The sequence below is a fragment of the Sceloporus occidentalis genome, unplaced genomic scaffold (genome assembly GCF_023333645.1).
Source record: "Sceloporus occidentalis isolate IW3139 unplaced genomic scaffold, rSceOcc1.0.p SCAF_2, whole genome shotgun sequence".
NCBI lineage: Eukaryota > Metazoa > Chordata > Lepidosauria > Squamata > Phrynosomatidae > Sceloporus > Sceloporus occidentalis.
In genome coordinates this window covers 46,849,426-46,864,193 of record NW_028316982.1, presented here as the reverse complement: position 1 = coordinate 46,864,193, position 14,768 = coordinate 46,849,426, and the positions used below count along the sequence as shown (strand labels likewise).

Sequence of the window (14,768 nt, the reverse complement as noted above, 5' to 3'; positions counted from 1 at the left end):
AGTCTATTTTAGTTGGGATTATTTAGTTGGTGGTGGGGAGAGGTAACTAATGGGATATATTTTAACTGTATGTTGTGTTTTCTGTAACGTTGTGAGCCGTCTTGATCCTATAGGAAAGGCGGCATATAAATAAAACATTATTATTATTATTATTATTATTATTATTATTATTCAAATCAGGGCCCCCCAAGGCATAATGTAACTGTTATAGTTTAACTGGGGATGGGGGGGGGGGGGGATAAACTGTTTCACTGAGAAATTCGAGAGCCTGACTGCTGATTGCTTTATACAAACCTCTTCGGAGAGAGCTGGGAGAAGTTACTTTTTTAAAAACCACATTTTCCAAAAGGCCCGGCCAATATGTATACTTCCCAAGCCACTCTGATCCATCATTATTAGAGTCGGCCCTCCACATTTGCGGCTTTCACTTTTTCCCCCGATATGATTATTTGCAGATTTGATAAATATGTTCTATGTTCTGCAGCGCAACTCTGCCAGAAGTTGACCACAGAGTTGCGCTGGAGGACCTAGAGATTCCTAGAGCAGACACTTTTCTAGGCATTTGTAGGTCCTACAGCATGATGCTGCAGTCAAAGTCTGGCAGATGTTGACCACAGAGTTCTGCTGGAGGACCTAGAGATTCCTAGAGAGGTGTTCTCTCCGGTTAAAAAAGTGCTTTTTAAACAAATAAATAAATTGCAGTTCCACTTTCAAGGGGGTCCTGTGCCCCTAATCCCAAGAATGTGGAAAGTCATATATGTGTGTGTGTGTGTGTGTGTGTGTGACTGTATACACACACACACACACACACACACAGTACATTACTTGGCTGAGGGCTGAGGAGCTAAACTCCCGTTCTTTCATTTGAAAAGGCCTGGGGAGTTTAAAGGGAGAGGCCAGAGGTATTGCTTTGGCTGGACTTTTTCCAAGGATGGGCGAGGAGGCAAGCAAAATCTGCTGCTTCTGAGCAGCCTGTGTCTTCAACCTCCCCCCAAACGTCCCTCCGAACAGCCTCTCCCCCCCCCCCACTTACTTATACTATACTTAGGCTATATTTCAGAGGAAGGAATTGGCAAACCCACCTCTGAGTGCCCCTTGCCCAAGAAAGCCCTATGACATCGATGGGGTCACAATATGCGAACTTGAAGGCACATACAGACAGATACCTTCGAGGTCTGAATGTTGGAGTAGAATCCCTAAGAGATGAGGCCCCGAATCCCTTACTCAGCCATAGAAACCCCCTGGGTGACCCAAGCTTAGATTAAGGCAATGGCAAACCTCCTCTGAACAAATCTTTCTATAAGAAAACCCTCAGAGAAGGTGGCCATCAACCCAAACCATCTTGAAGGCTCACAACAAGAACAATAGCTGTGTCATGTACCAACGCAACTCAGGCCTCTGAACAGACTCTTCCCTTCCGCCTTCAGGAACCCAATTCCTCTGTGTGTGTGTGTGTGTGTGTGTGTGTGTAAATACAGGGTCAAGGGTGGCAATCACAGTACGCAATTCCCAGTATCCTGGGCCATTGGCTAGGTTGTCCAGGGCTGACGACATCGGAAGGGCCTTATCCCTCCCATTCCTGACTAGCTAGGCCTCTCTTAGGCTGCATCCACACTGGAGAAATAAGCCAGTTTGCCACCGCTTTAGATCCAAATACCCTAAAGGCATCAGTCCCCAGTCTGATCAAAAAAGCTAAGAGGGATCATCCCTGATCAGTACTTGGATGTCAGACCATCGAAGAATGGTTACTACAGGTACTATAGCAGGCTATATTTCAGAGGCAGGAAGTGTCAAAACCACCTTCCTTGCCTAAGGAAACCCTATGAAATTCATGGGATTGCCATCAGGGGGACTTGAAGACACATACATACATACATACATGAAAATTGTTCAGGAGTGGCACTGAACGGAATGCCTGGGAGGTGGACCTCTTTCCTTCTTTGGAGACCTTTAAACAGAGGTGGAAAGCCAAAGTGGTTCACTGAAATAGTTTTCAAACGTTGGCTCTTCAGGTGTTTTGGACTGTCCCTTCCAGAAGTTTTAGCCAGCTTGCTCAAGGGACAGGGATTCTGGGAAACGGAGTCCAAAACATCTGGAAGATCTGCGTTTCAGAACCATTGATATTGTGGTCTGAGTGTTAGAGCAAGGTCCAAAACACATTGCAGAAACAATCCAGCCTCAGATCTCTTTAACTGCCCTGGCTCAGTGCGAGGGGATGCTGGGGATTGTAGTTCACTGTGGCACCAGAGTTCTCTGACAAAAAAGGCTAAATGTCTCACAACACTAAACTTCTCAGGGGTCCCTAGCATTGAGCCAGTTAAGCGCTTAACACGGTCTCGAAGTGGATTATTTCTGCAGTGTGTTTTGGATCAAGGTTGTATCATCATTGCAGAAACGATGCAGATTGACACCACTTTAATTGCCATGGCTGAATGCGATGAAATCCTGGGATTTCTATATTGTTGTGGCAGAGCTTTCTGACAATATCTCACGAAACTACAAATCCCAGAATTCAATCGCATTGAGCCATGGCAGTTAAAGCGGTGTCAAACTGCATTATTGCTGCAGTGCAGATGAGACCCAGGAGTCCAAAAAGAATCCCTTGCTCAGCCATGGAAACCTACTGGGTGGACTCTCTCAGCCTAAAATAAAGGCAATGCAAAACGCCTCTGAACAAATCTTGCCAAGAATATTCTATGGCATAAAGGACATAAACTGGAGTCTATCTGAAGTCACACAACAACAACAACAACAACCAGAACTGGATGATCATCTCTTGGGAGTGCTCAGGTGGTGTGTACCTGCATGCCTGGAGACTGGGCTAGATGAGACTATAGTCCTTTCCCTCTGCCGTTATGTGGAGAGTAGCTTAGAAAACAGGTCCAGCAGCCAAACAACACAGCAAAAGCCATTTCTACAGACCTGGTGACAACTTTACACACACACACACACACACTCGCTCTACGTACAATTTCCCACACCGATTAGACTAAGGTCTAGGAGTGGGTGCTTTGGAGGCGAGGACCCGGGCTCCTGGGAACCCAAGGACACGAGTCAACCTGCTGTGACACAAAAGACAAACAACCACGTTGCAATTGCTTGGCCTCAATTCCCACCTTAAAGTCCATTCCCCCCTCCTTCCTTCCCCCTCGGGCTGCCAAGTGCAAAATGAAGCCATTCGAAAGAAGGCTTGGAAACATTTTAAGGTTTCCCTTCAGCTCTTGTAAGGAAGTGAAGTCGCTGGAGGCTTTTCAAATACAGGAAAAATTGTCTTTAAAATATAGGAAACGCCTTTCCTTTTTCTAGAGTACTTCCAGACCCTATATTCCCTCCTGTTTGCTCGGCAGTACTCTACACTTTGCTCAATGGGAGCTATTCAAGACACCGAATTGCTCTTACTTAGGAGTAAGTCCCACTGAATCTAAACACGCATGAGCCAACTCCAGTCCTTAGGCGCATTGAAGAATGAGGATCAAAACACACTGCAGAAATAATCCGGTTTGGGAGCACTTTAACTGCCCTGGCTCAGTGCTAGGGAATCCTGGGAAGTGCAGTTTATTGTGGCACCAGAGCTCTCTGACAGAGAAGGCTAAATGTCTCAAAAAACTACAGTTCCCAGGATTTCTTAGCATTGAGCCAGGGCAGTTAAAGCGCTCTCGAACTGGATTATTTCTGCAGTGTGTTTTGCCCCTAAGTAAATAAATCCTACTACATGGTGTGCGCGCGCTTGCTTGCCGACTTATAGAGATCCCATGAATTTCATAGGTGCTTCTTAAGCAAGGAAGACTCAGAAGTGGTTTTGCTTGTCGCTTCCTCTGAAATATACCTTACAGCACTGGTTAGTGGTCTCCCAACCAAGTACTAACCAGGGCTGGTCCTCCTTAGCTTCCAAGATCAGAGCGGGATCTGGTGCCTTTAGTGCATATTTAGGCTTACTGGTCCATGGTGTTCTCAGGAGTTGGACTAAGGTCCAAAACACACTGCAGAAATAATCTAGTTTGAGACGGGCTTTAACTGCCCTGAATCAATGCTAGGGAATTCTGGGAACTGTAGTTTTGTGGGACATGTAGCCTTCTCTCTCAGAGAGCTCTGATGCCACAATCAACTACAATTCCTAGGATTCCCTAGCACGGAGCCAGGCCAGTTAAAGCCATCTCAAACTGGCTTATTTCTGCAGCGTGTGTTGGGAGCTACATCCCTGGGATTCAGTTGAAATCTTACCTCCTACTGGTGTGCAGGAAATATTATGGCCTTCTATGAATTAAGACCAAAGTTTGCATGGGGTCGGGTTGGTTCTAGACAATTGGGAAAACATGGGCAGAAGATAAACTTGATCCCTCCAAGGAAGAAGGAGGAGGAGGAGGTGGTGGAGGAAGGGGCAATCTAAAAACACGGTCTGAATGCATCCGTTCTCAACAATCTGGTTCGACACCACTTTAACCGACATGGCTCAAGGCTATGAACTTTTGGGAAGTGTAGTTTGAACCAACCCAATCCCATGCAAATTTAGGATTTATTTAATTCATGGAAAGCCAGAATCTTTCCTGCACGCGATGAGGAGATAAGACTCCATCGTACGGAATCCTGAGAGGTGCAGTTTGGAGCAGGACTAGAATTCAAAATGTTTCCTCTCCCACCAAAAACACCCTGCACATCCCCGGCTTCTCTAGGATGGAGTTTAAGCTGGATCCAAGGCTACACTTGACTAGGATGAAACAAGGCCCAGGTTTATTGCCTTCGAGGGATTGGGCTGCTTCCCCCCCCCCCCACCCCCCGCGGAGCGTTGTGTAGGAGGTTATCTTGTATATGCTAAAGGAGTGAAGGAGAGAGAAAGAAGCTTTTCATTTCCATTTGGAACAGCCATGGTTTCTAGTTTTCTCTTATCAAGCCTCTGTCCTTGAACTGGGAAGGCAATGGACGCCTTACAGGAAGCCGCATCCACTTTACGGGAACATGGCGGAAGAAACCCAGCAGCGCAAGTCGGTTGGACTTTGCTGTTGTTGTTGCTGTGTGCCATCAAGTCGTTTCCGACTTATGGCGACCCTAAGGCGAACTTATCATGGGGTTTTCTTGGAAAGTTTCTTCTAGAGGGGGGTTTGCCATTGCCATCCTCTGAGGCCGAGAGAGTGTGACTTGCCCAGGCTCACCTAGTGGGTTTACAAGGCCGAGCCGGAATTCGAACTCTGGCCTCCAAAGCCCAATGCTCAAACCTCAGAACCGAATGGTGGATGGGGTTTTCCCCGCACCCTGCTTCCCCGCACATTCCTGAAAAACCTTTGCAATTGCAACAAAGAGCCAGAATAGGTTTGAACATTAGATTACGACTCGAGACCAGAGTTCGAATCCCCGCTCAGCCACGGAAACCCACTTGGCAAGTCACACTCTCTTGGCCTCAGAGGAAAGCAAAGGTTCAAAACCCGCTCTGAACAAATCTTAGCAAGAAAACCTCCATAAGTCCGAAAGGACTTAAATTCACATAACAAACTAGAGGAGACCCACGGAATTGGTGGGACTCAGGTAAATGGTTGCGTAACAATTGGACAGTTGGTCTGCTCTGCCTTGGACCCCATATTGGGAGAAAGGCTGGGTTTCAAATGAGCAGATGAATAAGTAACTCTAGTACGGCAACAAACTACACTTCCCAGAATTCCACAGCATTGGGCCATGGCAATTAAAGTGGTGCCAACCCAGATTGCATCTGCAGTGCGGATGCAGCCAATATGCAGCCAAAGTCTAGATCTTGCCACAGTCACCGTTTCCTCCCAGGAGAGTCCAAGGGCTGCTCCAGGGTGAAGTGCTTTCAGGACCGCAGTCCTAGTGCTTAGTGTTTTCACACTAAGACTCAGACTTTAGCCTCAGAGAGCCTTGTTTCTAATAGGAACTGTGTGTGAAAAGACTGAATTCTGCTGCTTCAAAGGGCCTTGCTTTGCATGAAGGGGAGGTCGGAGTAGATGACCCTTGAGGTCCCTTCCAACTCTACGATTTTATGACTTCGGCTTTCATCAGGCTGAGGCCTCCTGTGCTAACAGCAAGGCTACACGGATGGGCTGAACAGGACCAAAACCTCTCCATCCATTCAAAGCAATGTTCCTTCCTTTGCACTAAAAAGAAAACAGTTCTGCTGCTCTGGATAATTCCTTTTCCCCACTCCGTTGTCCTCCCGGTCTTGTCCCTTGTAACATTCAGTACATCCAGCTGGAAGCGAACTAAATGTAGGCCAAAAGGTTACAGGTAATTTTCTCAGTCCCCTTAGCCAATGGGAGGGGGTGAAGCCAAAATCCCAAAGTAACAGCAGATTATTGTTATTATTATTATTATTATTATTAGAGGGCAAAATGAGGGCATTGTTCCCACCACCACCAAATAACAATTCTGCCTAGAAATGAAATTTTCCTCCAGGCCCCAAATTTCAAGCGTTGCAGTCACTTTCAATTGAACGTTTTAAAAACTTTCAGTTGAACATTTAGGAAAAAGAGTTAAGTAAGGAATCCGGAGAAAAAGGAAACCGGCAAAGTTAGTAAGGAAATAGGAACACAGCACATAAGGAGAGTACTAGACAGAGTACTACAGTACTAGGCAGGTAGCAATTGAGGGACTAAAGAAAAAATGTCATTTGGGCGGGCAATGTTTTTATTTGGAAAGGTATCCCCTTCACACATATATCAAATTAAAACATTGCAAGGGAGTGAAGAAGAGATCCGGGAAGGGCAGTTAAGATAGTGGGCGTTTAGTAGTAAATATTCCTTGGATCCAGTGGAAAGGAAGTGGTCTGCCCCAAACAAACAGACAGAGGCTTGAATCATGGGGTTGATTCCATCTATACAGTCCATTAATTCCACAGATCATGGATTGTATAGATTCTATACAACCCATGATCTGTGGGATCAATGAGATTCACACAGTGTCTCACCCCTCAACAACATCTTAAATGGGTCTACTCTAGTTGGATTCAGCCCTAAGAGCCACCAAAAAGCAAGGAACACAACACTAATAACAACAAGAACAAACAACAGCTACAAACAAACTGGGTTTCCTGGAAGCACGCTGTTCTTTAAGGAGGAAAATAAGAAAGGCCCTTCTTATCTAAAACAGGTTTGCTTGGAAATCAGTCCTGGCTCTTCTCATAGGAATGACCTCCAAATAAGGCTGCATTCCTTAAGTTTATTCACCAGGAAAGAAATCCCAGCAGAACACATTGGAATTGACTTTGGAGTAAACAGGACAACAAGGCTGCAGGCACGCTTAGGGATCGCAGGATTGTGTTTGTCCACATAAAACACACACACACACACACACACACACACACAGAAAGACATAGGGATTTCTAAAGACGCTTGTCCCCCTCAATGGCCTTGCTCTTTGAAATCAAACCCACACCAACGTCTGCTATTTCCCAGGCTTCTGTGTTTTCAATGCTACCGGTAGAAGGAGTAGCACTAACGCGTTTGGCACGCAACGCAACTGTCGTTTTCTGGTCCACAAAAAAATAAGGAAGAAAACTGAGGGCACAAATACATTCACTTTTAAAATACTCCAGAAACAAAACAAAAAACACCTCTGGAAGCACACAGGCTAAAGATCCGTAGAAGATCCATAAAACCACTCTGGCAATTATCGCCATCAGCATGGAAGTGAGGCAGTTTGTTCAATCCAACAACTACCAGCAACGACTAGGAAGCATAACATTGGTTTTATGAGGCCTGGCGTTCCCAAGCAATCCTTCAAACCAGGCTTTGCTACTAAGGCCTTGCTACCTACTTACACTTGTTAAGGTGTAAGCCCCATTGAAATCAATAGGACTTGAAAATGGAAAACCTAACGAAGTTTTTAGGACTTTGGAGACCAGGGTTCGGATGCCATCTCGGCCATGGAAAGCCACTGAGCGACCCTGGGTAAGACACACTCTCTCAGCCTCAAAAAGAGGCGAAGGCAAACTCCATGCTGACAAACCTGGCCAGGAAAACTCGGCGACAAGGGTCGCTATGAGTAGGAAACCATTTAAGGACACGCAGCAGCAACAACAACTACTACAACAACAAACCTAAGTGCATTGACTCGGAAATAAAGGGCACTGATTTCAGAGGGACTTACCTGGATGTAAATCCTGTTCCCATTTGCAAATAGGCGGGTTTAGGACGAAGCCGGGCGTTGAGAGAAGTCCATCCACAAATAGCTTTTCCATCAAAAGGGAAGCGTTTTCCGCAATATTTCCACACTATTTTCGGTCGACCAAATTTTTTTTTTCATTAAAAAAAAGAAGAAAAAGAAGAAGAAAAAAAGACTGGGAAAACTCAGAACTTTAGGTTATTTTTAAGGCTTACATTACATCTTATCAGTCCATCTCTCTGAACATTTGCCACAAGAGAGGAGGAGGGAATGTAACCTAATTCTACACAAAACTTATACAAAGCAACCTACATGCAGTTAACACAACCATCCACCTTTAAAAAAACAAAAACAAAACACAACACGTTAATTACTGAAGTTTCAATTTAAGGGTTTCATTAGGAAGGGGGGGGAACACAATACTTGACCAAGAGCGAGCTGAAAGAAAATGCAAACGCTGTTAAAAGAGAAAAGAAAAGATTTTTGTTTATTATTATTGGAGACTATACAAAGCTATGGCATACAATAAAAAGTGCTAGGTTAAATTCTAGAAAAGTTGGTCCCAAAAATGGCACAAAACCCAAAAACATTTTATTTTCTACATTATCTCTTTCAGATCCGAATATTGAAACTTGTTTTCGGAAGGCGAGGGAGAAGGAGAAGAGGAGAACGCAAAAGCAGGAGAGAGGATCATCTGGGTCAAAATAGATATCATATATATATATATAGATATATATTTATATAAAAAAATCACTCTTAACATCCACTGGAAAAATATATATATATAACAATCATATATTCGGGGGGGGGGGAATTGCCTCCGTTATTATTATTCATCATAATGATTTCGAGAAACAGTCTTGGTTTGTCCGAATAATGTTAGTTTCGTATAAAATTAATCTCTCTTGAAGGACACATTCTCTCTCTTTCTTTTAAAAAAATGCACATACACATAAACCCACAATTTTTATCCAATTCCCTTCGCGTTTCAACTAGATTTCTTGGGGGAAAGGGGCGATCCAGTCCAAACACAACCCGCCCCCCCCAAGTACTATTTGGAAAAGAAATGTAAAGCTTTGAAGAAAGAAGTGCAATCCCTCCCCCATCCCAAGACAACAACAGCAACAACTTTGTGATATCACAGTGCCTAAAACAGGCTAGGAAAGGGCTAAGGTATTCAGCTTTTTTTTGTATTGTAAAGTCAACATTTATTCAGAGAACGAGTATTTCAATGATATTTTGCAGGCAGACCAGGGATCCTTTTTTAAACCGAGGCGCTTTCATTTGAACTCCGAGGCCCTGAATAATTTCAAATTAATTCCCTACAGGTTAAATATTTCAAATGGGATGAAACTTTAGTCCTGTTGAAAGTAAGGCGACTGAAGGACATCTAAAGTCGAAATGCCAAAAGGTAGACAAGAGGAAATCCAAGACAAACTTTGGCATCCAGGGAGCCCATCGAAGTGGAGTAAAATCCTCCTTTTCGATGGATTTGAGGTCTACAGAAGCCGGTTTAGGAATATCTACCTTAGTCGGACATATTTTTCAGTAAAAACCAATTGTTTTAGGGTGAGGGTTTTAGGGTTGGGGTTGACAGATCCCCAGAAGTTATCAGAACTTACCAACTAACCTTAAAGATTTTAGCCCTGTTGGTCTGGGAAATCAGTTTGCGAAGGGATCTTGCAGCACCTCAAAGGAGCTACAAGATCCATTTTGCGTGCTAACTAACATTAAGGAGATAGCGATGATCTGCATCCAAAACTGTTGAGATCATCAGGACATCAAAGCTGGGCCCTGTCGATTAATGAGTTCAATTCAATAGGATCATTGCAATAGGATTTACGCTGCCATTCAATAGATTGCGGTGTAAATCCTATTGGAGCCTTTCCCCCCAATCTGACTGATTTCGAATTAAACAGAGCTTATTTCTTCTTCTTCTAGATTTAGTGCTATAGTTCAATTCAGGTTCAGATCGCGTTAGATCTGTTTTGTCTGCATTAATAACTGCCACCACTTCTTCTGTGCTGCTCTTTCTGCCCAAGAGAAAGTTAATTCTTCTCCTTCTCCTTCTCCTGCTTTTCCTCCTCCTTGTCCCCAGGCCTCGTAAAAGTCACAGTGAAGGAGTAAATTGCTCCCAGGTGAATCAGACGAACAGTTTCAAAACTTATTGCCTACAAGCAATATGCGAGGAAATGTGCTTTGTTCCCCCCCCCCCCCAAAAAAAAGTGGAACTGCTATTTCAAGGAAGTGCGACTGGACGCCTGCTCTTTCCAACATCTTCCCACCCTCCAAAAAAGACATAAAAATCCAAATAATCCGGTTTGAGACCACTTTAGCTGCCATGGCTCCATGCTATGCAATTCTGGCAAGTGTCGTTTGTAGGGAGCCATGGCAGCTAAAGTGGTCTCAAACCGGATCATTTCCGCAATGCGGATGCAGCCAAAGTCATCCTCGATTTTTTTTCCACCACTGACTCCCGCACAGACATTTTTATTTTTTGGTGGGGAAAACTCTGCCTGCCAACCCCAGTAAAACCGGTGAGAGGTAGAAAGAAAGAAACAACAATAATAACAGAAGCTTCTGAAGCTGCGAGGAAAATCCTCTGCCTTCACTCTCTCTTCCCAGAGAAGCGTTTTTGAGCCTTTGAGATACAGAGAGATTTTGGAGGGCTCTTCGCCCCCTCCCTTCCCGACCCCTCACTTTTGGCACTGCAAGTTCTTGTCATGCATTGAGAGGAGAGGAGGGCAAGAAACAGAGGGAAAGATACCACACACACACACACCTATCTGAAAAGACACACTTCTTTCGGGCGGGACCCTCCAATTTTGGCACTGCAAGATCCTGTCACGGATTGAGAGGCGGGAGGACAAGAAAACTAGAAAGAAAATCCAGCATACACACACACACACACAGACACACACACACACACACACACACACACACACACACACAGAGTATGTATATATACAGATAATACATGCATATAGATATACACGTATACATATACATATGCATAATGTACATATGTACACACACACATATGTACTATATAAATATATACATACATCTCTCTCTCTCTATATATATATACATATGTATACATATACATGTGTGTATCTCTCTCTATGTATATATACACATACATATACATAATATAAATGCATACATATATATGTGAGTGTATCTCTGTATAAATACGTATGCACACAAACACACATTTACACACACATGCATACATCTCTCTGTTTCTCTCTGTATATATACACATACAAATACATATATATAATATACATGCATACATGCATACATATATATGTAAATGTATCTCTCTTTATGTATATACACACATATAATATGCATGCATACACATATATGTGTGTAGATCTCTTTCTATGTATATATACAAATGCCCCCACACAAATATATTTACACACATGCATACATATGTCTCTCTCTCTCTCTCTCTCTCTCTCTCTGTCTCTACTATACCCATAGACTACACATGTATCTATCTGTCTGCATGTCTCTGTATCTGAAAAGAGGGTCAGCTTTTCTGGGGCGGCCAAGGGGCATCCCTCCTGGCTGGGGCTGGCTGTGGGGCTTCCTCCCTGTGGGGCTCCGGAGTGGCGGGGCTGGCGGGGCTGCTCGGGGCCCCTCTGCTCAGATGTCAATGCGGGCGTGGAGGGCGCCGTGCTTGCTCTCGTGGTCCCAGTAGGAGCAGTGCATGAGGGCCAGCTCGGGGGGCTGCCGGGCGGCGCAGGCGAAGGGGAGGCCCGTGGCGGCGGCCGAGGCCGATCCTCCTCCGTTGGGCGCCGCCTGAGGCGAAGGGCTGCTTGCGGAGGCGGCGGCGGCTGCTGCTGCGGCGGCTGCGACGGCGGCGGCCCCGAGCTGCTGGGCGGCGTGATGGTGGTGATGGTGGTGGTGGGGATGGGGATGATGGTGGTGGGCGTGGGGATGATGGTGGTGGTGGTGGTGGCCCATGCCGTTGTAGGAGTTCACCATGGCCGGGAGGCGCGCGTAGGGGCTGCCGTAGGAGGAGCTGGCCGAGGCCGAGGGGGGCCCCACTCCGTGCGGGGAGAGCCCCACTCCCTTGACGGGGCTGAGGGCCCCGTTGCCGTTGCCGCCGTTCCCCCCTCCTGCTGCTGCTGCTGCTGCTGCTGCCGCCGCCTCCATCTGGCAGGCCGCGTAGGAGCCCCCGGAGACGGTCTGGGACTGAGGCGGAGGCGGCGGGGGCGGCGGGGGCCCCGTCTGGGCCAGGGACCAGGAGGCGGCGTTGAGGAAGGGCCCCTGGAGGTACTTGGCCGGCGGCGCCGTCAGGTAGCCGTAGCCCGCGGCCTCGGCGGCTCCGAAGAGACTCTTCCCGGGCTGGAAGTGTCCGGCGGGGGGCCGGAAGGGCCGCTTCATGCGCCTCCTCCGTCGGTAGTTGCCCTTCTCGAACATGTCCTCGCAGGCCGGGTCCAGGGTCCAGTAGTTGCCCTTGCGCTCCCCGCCGCCCTCCCGCGGGACCTTGATGAAGCACTCGTTGAGGCTGAGGTTGTGGCGGATGCTGTTCTGCCAGCCCTTCTTGTTCTTCTCGTAGAAGGGGAACTTGCCGATGATGTACTGGTAGATCCCCGACAGCGTCAGCCGCTTCTCGGCGCTCTCCCGGATGGCCATGGCGATCAGCGCCACGTAGGAGTAGGGAGGCTTCTGCGAGGGGTCGCCCTTCTCCGAGGAGGACGAGGAAGGAGCCGGCCCCGTCGAGGAGGAGGAGGAGGCACCCTTGGCCGGGGCAGTCGGGCTCAGCTCGGCCTTGACCAGCTCCCCGCCGCCGCCGCCGCCGCCGCCGCCTCCTCCTCCTGGCATCCCCCCGCCGGGCTCCTTGGCCTGGGGCAGCAGGGACACCGGGGCCTCGGGAGGAGCGGGGTCCGGGTAGCTCATCATGGCAGCGGAGGCGCCCACCTGCTCCTCGGGCTCCCTCGCCTCGAGAGGGCCCTGCCTGCTGCCTGGGAGGAAGAAGGGGAGAAGAGCCGGCCACTCCCCCGCCAAGCGCCCAAGGTCTGCCCGGGAGATCTGCTCCAGCTGCCTCCGTCGCCCGCTTGCTTTAAACCCAACCTGCGCTGCTTGGTGGGCTCACTGCTCCCTCTCTCTCTCTGCCCCCCTCCCACCCTTTCTGCCTCTCTCTCTCAGCCCAGCCTCGTTTCTGATCAGCAGGCTCAGATATCCACTCCCTGCTGCTCCTCTGGGCTGATTTGTATGGGCTCCGACCAGTTCCGCTTTCGTCAGGATCTCTCTCTCTCTCTCTCTCTCTCTTTCTCAGTCCCCCCATTCGCTCTCTCTCTCTCTCTTCCCTCCCTCCCTCTGCCCCATAAGCCTGGAAGCCAGCTGGGCACGGGCGAGTTCATGGCGAAGTCACATTATTTCGCAGGGGATCCATCCCAAGCCCAAGGGAGGTCGGGGGTCCCAGAGAAAGAGAGAGAGAGAGAGAGAAGGAAGTGTGGGGGTGGCAGGGATCATCCTCGAGGGGAAGCAAAGCACAGGCACAAAGCACAGCCCTTCTTCGCAAGGGAAAGGAGCCGCGTCTTGGGCACATGTCCGGCCAGGGCACGAGGGGGTCCCGGAGGAAGAGGAGGCTGAACGAGAGGAAGAAGAGGAAGAAGAAGAGGAGGAAGAAAAGAGAAAGAAGAGAAGAAGAGGAGCAGGAAAACAGGACTGAACTAGAAGCAGAAGAGGAAGACGAAAGAGGAAGAGGAAGAAAACAGGATTGAAGGAAAAGCAGAAGAGGAAGACGAAAGAGGAAGAAGAGGAGGAAAACAGGACTGAAAGAGAAGAAGAAGAAGAAGAGGAAGAAGAAGAGGAAAAAGTATAAGAAGAGGAAGAGGAGGAGGAGGAGGAGGAGGAGGAAGAAGGAGGAGGAGGAGGAGGAGGAGGAGGAGAAGAAGAAGAAGAAGAAGAAGAAGAAGAAGAAGAAGAAGAAGAAGAAAGGGAGCAAGGAGGGGATGGCCACCTTTCCAGGTTGCAAAGGGATTGTCGTCTGCAGCGCGGGAGTGATCTCCTCTGGAAGGATGCAGGGGTAGCTGTGTTGGCCATTTAACAAATACAAACCCAAAGCCATGAGTGATACCTTTATTGGCCTTTGGGAACCCCAGGTGGAAGTCAAGAATGCAGAGTGGCTAAAAAAAAGCGGGGGGGGGGGGCTTAGCCCCATGAAGCTCAGCCAAGGCAAGGGCGGCTGGCCCGGAGGCAAAGGGCGGCAGGAGGAAGAGGAGGCCGGGAAAGCCACGGCCGGCCTGAAAAGAGGACAGCCATTTCGGTGTGGCTACAAAAGGCCCTCGGAAAGGAAGACCTGCTTTGGCTGAATCCCTCCTCAGTTGAAAGATTTGATGGGAATTAATCCTAAGGGTAGGGAGTGACAGGTTTTCCACAGTGTGTGTGGTGTGGGCAGGTACGTGTGTGTGTCTGTCCATATACATATGAATGAATACACGGGAATGGTTTTCAAGGAAGGTTAAGAATCGAAGCTGGGCGGCCTGGTCCATGAACATACTACTTCTTACGCAAAGCAACAGTCATATAAGCCAAATCCCCGCCACCCCCCCCCCCACCCCAAACAGCGTAGGTAAGATGGAGCTCCGTCCTTGCTTCAGCCCCGCATTTCAAAAGCCAGGGGGAAAAGAAATGAA

General features: G+C 47.8%; 1 protein-coding gene across 1 annotated transcript; it reads right to left on the bottom strand.

Annotated features, from left to right (window-relative positions):
* Positions 1-11,766: 11,766 nt before the first annotated feature.
* LOC149318229 (forkhead box protein L2-like) lies at positions 11,767-13,029 on the bottom strand. Its single transcript, XM_089507757.1, has one exon. It carries the CDS (start codon positions 13,027-13,029, stop codon positions 11,767-11,769), a length of 1,263 nt encoding a protein of 420 aa, XP_089363883.1.
* Positions 13,030-14,768: the final 1,739 nt, after the last annotated feature.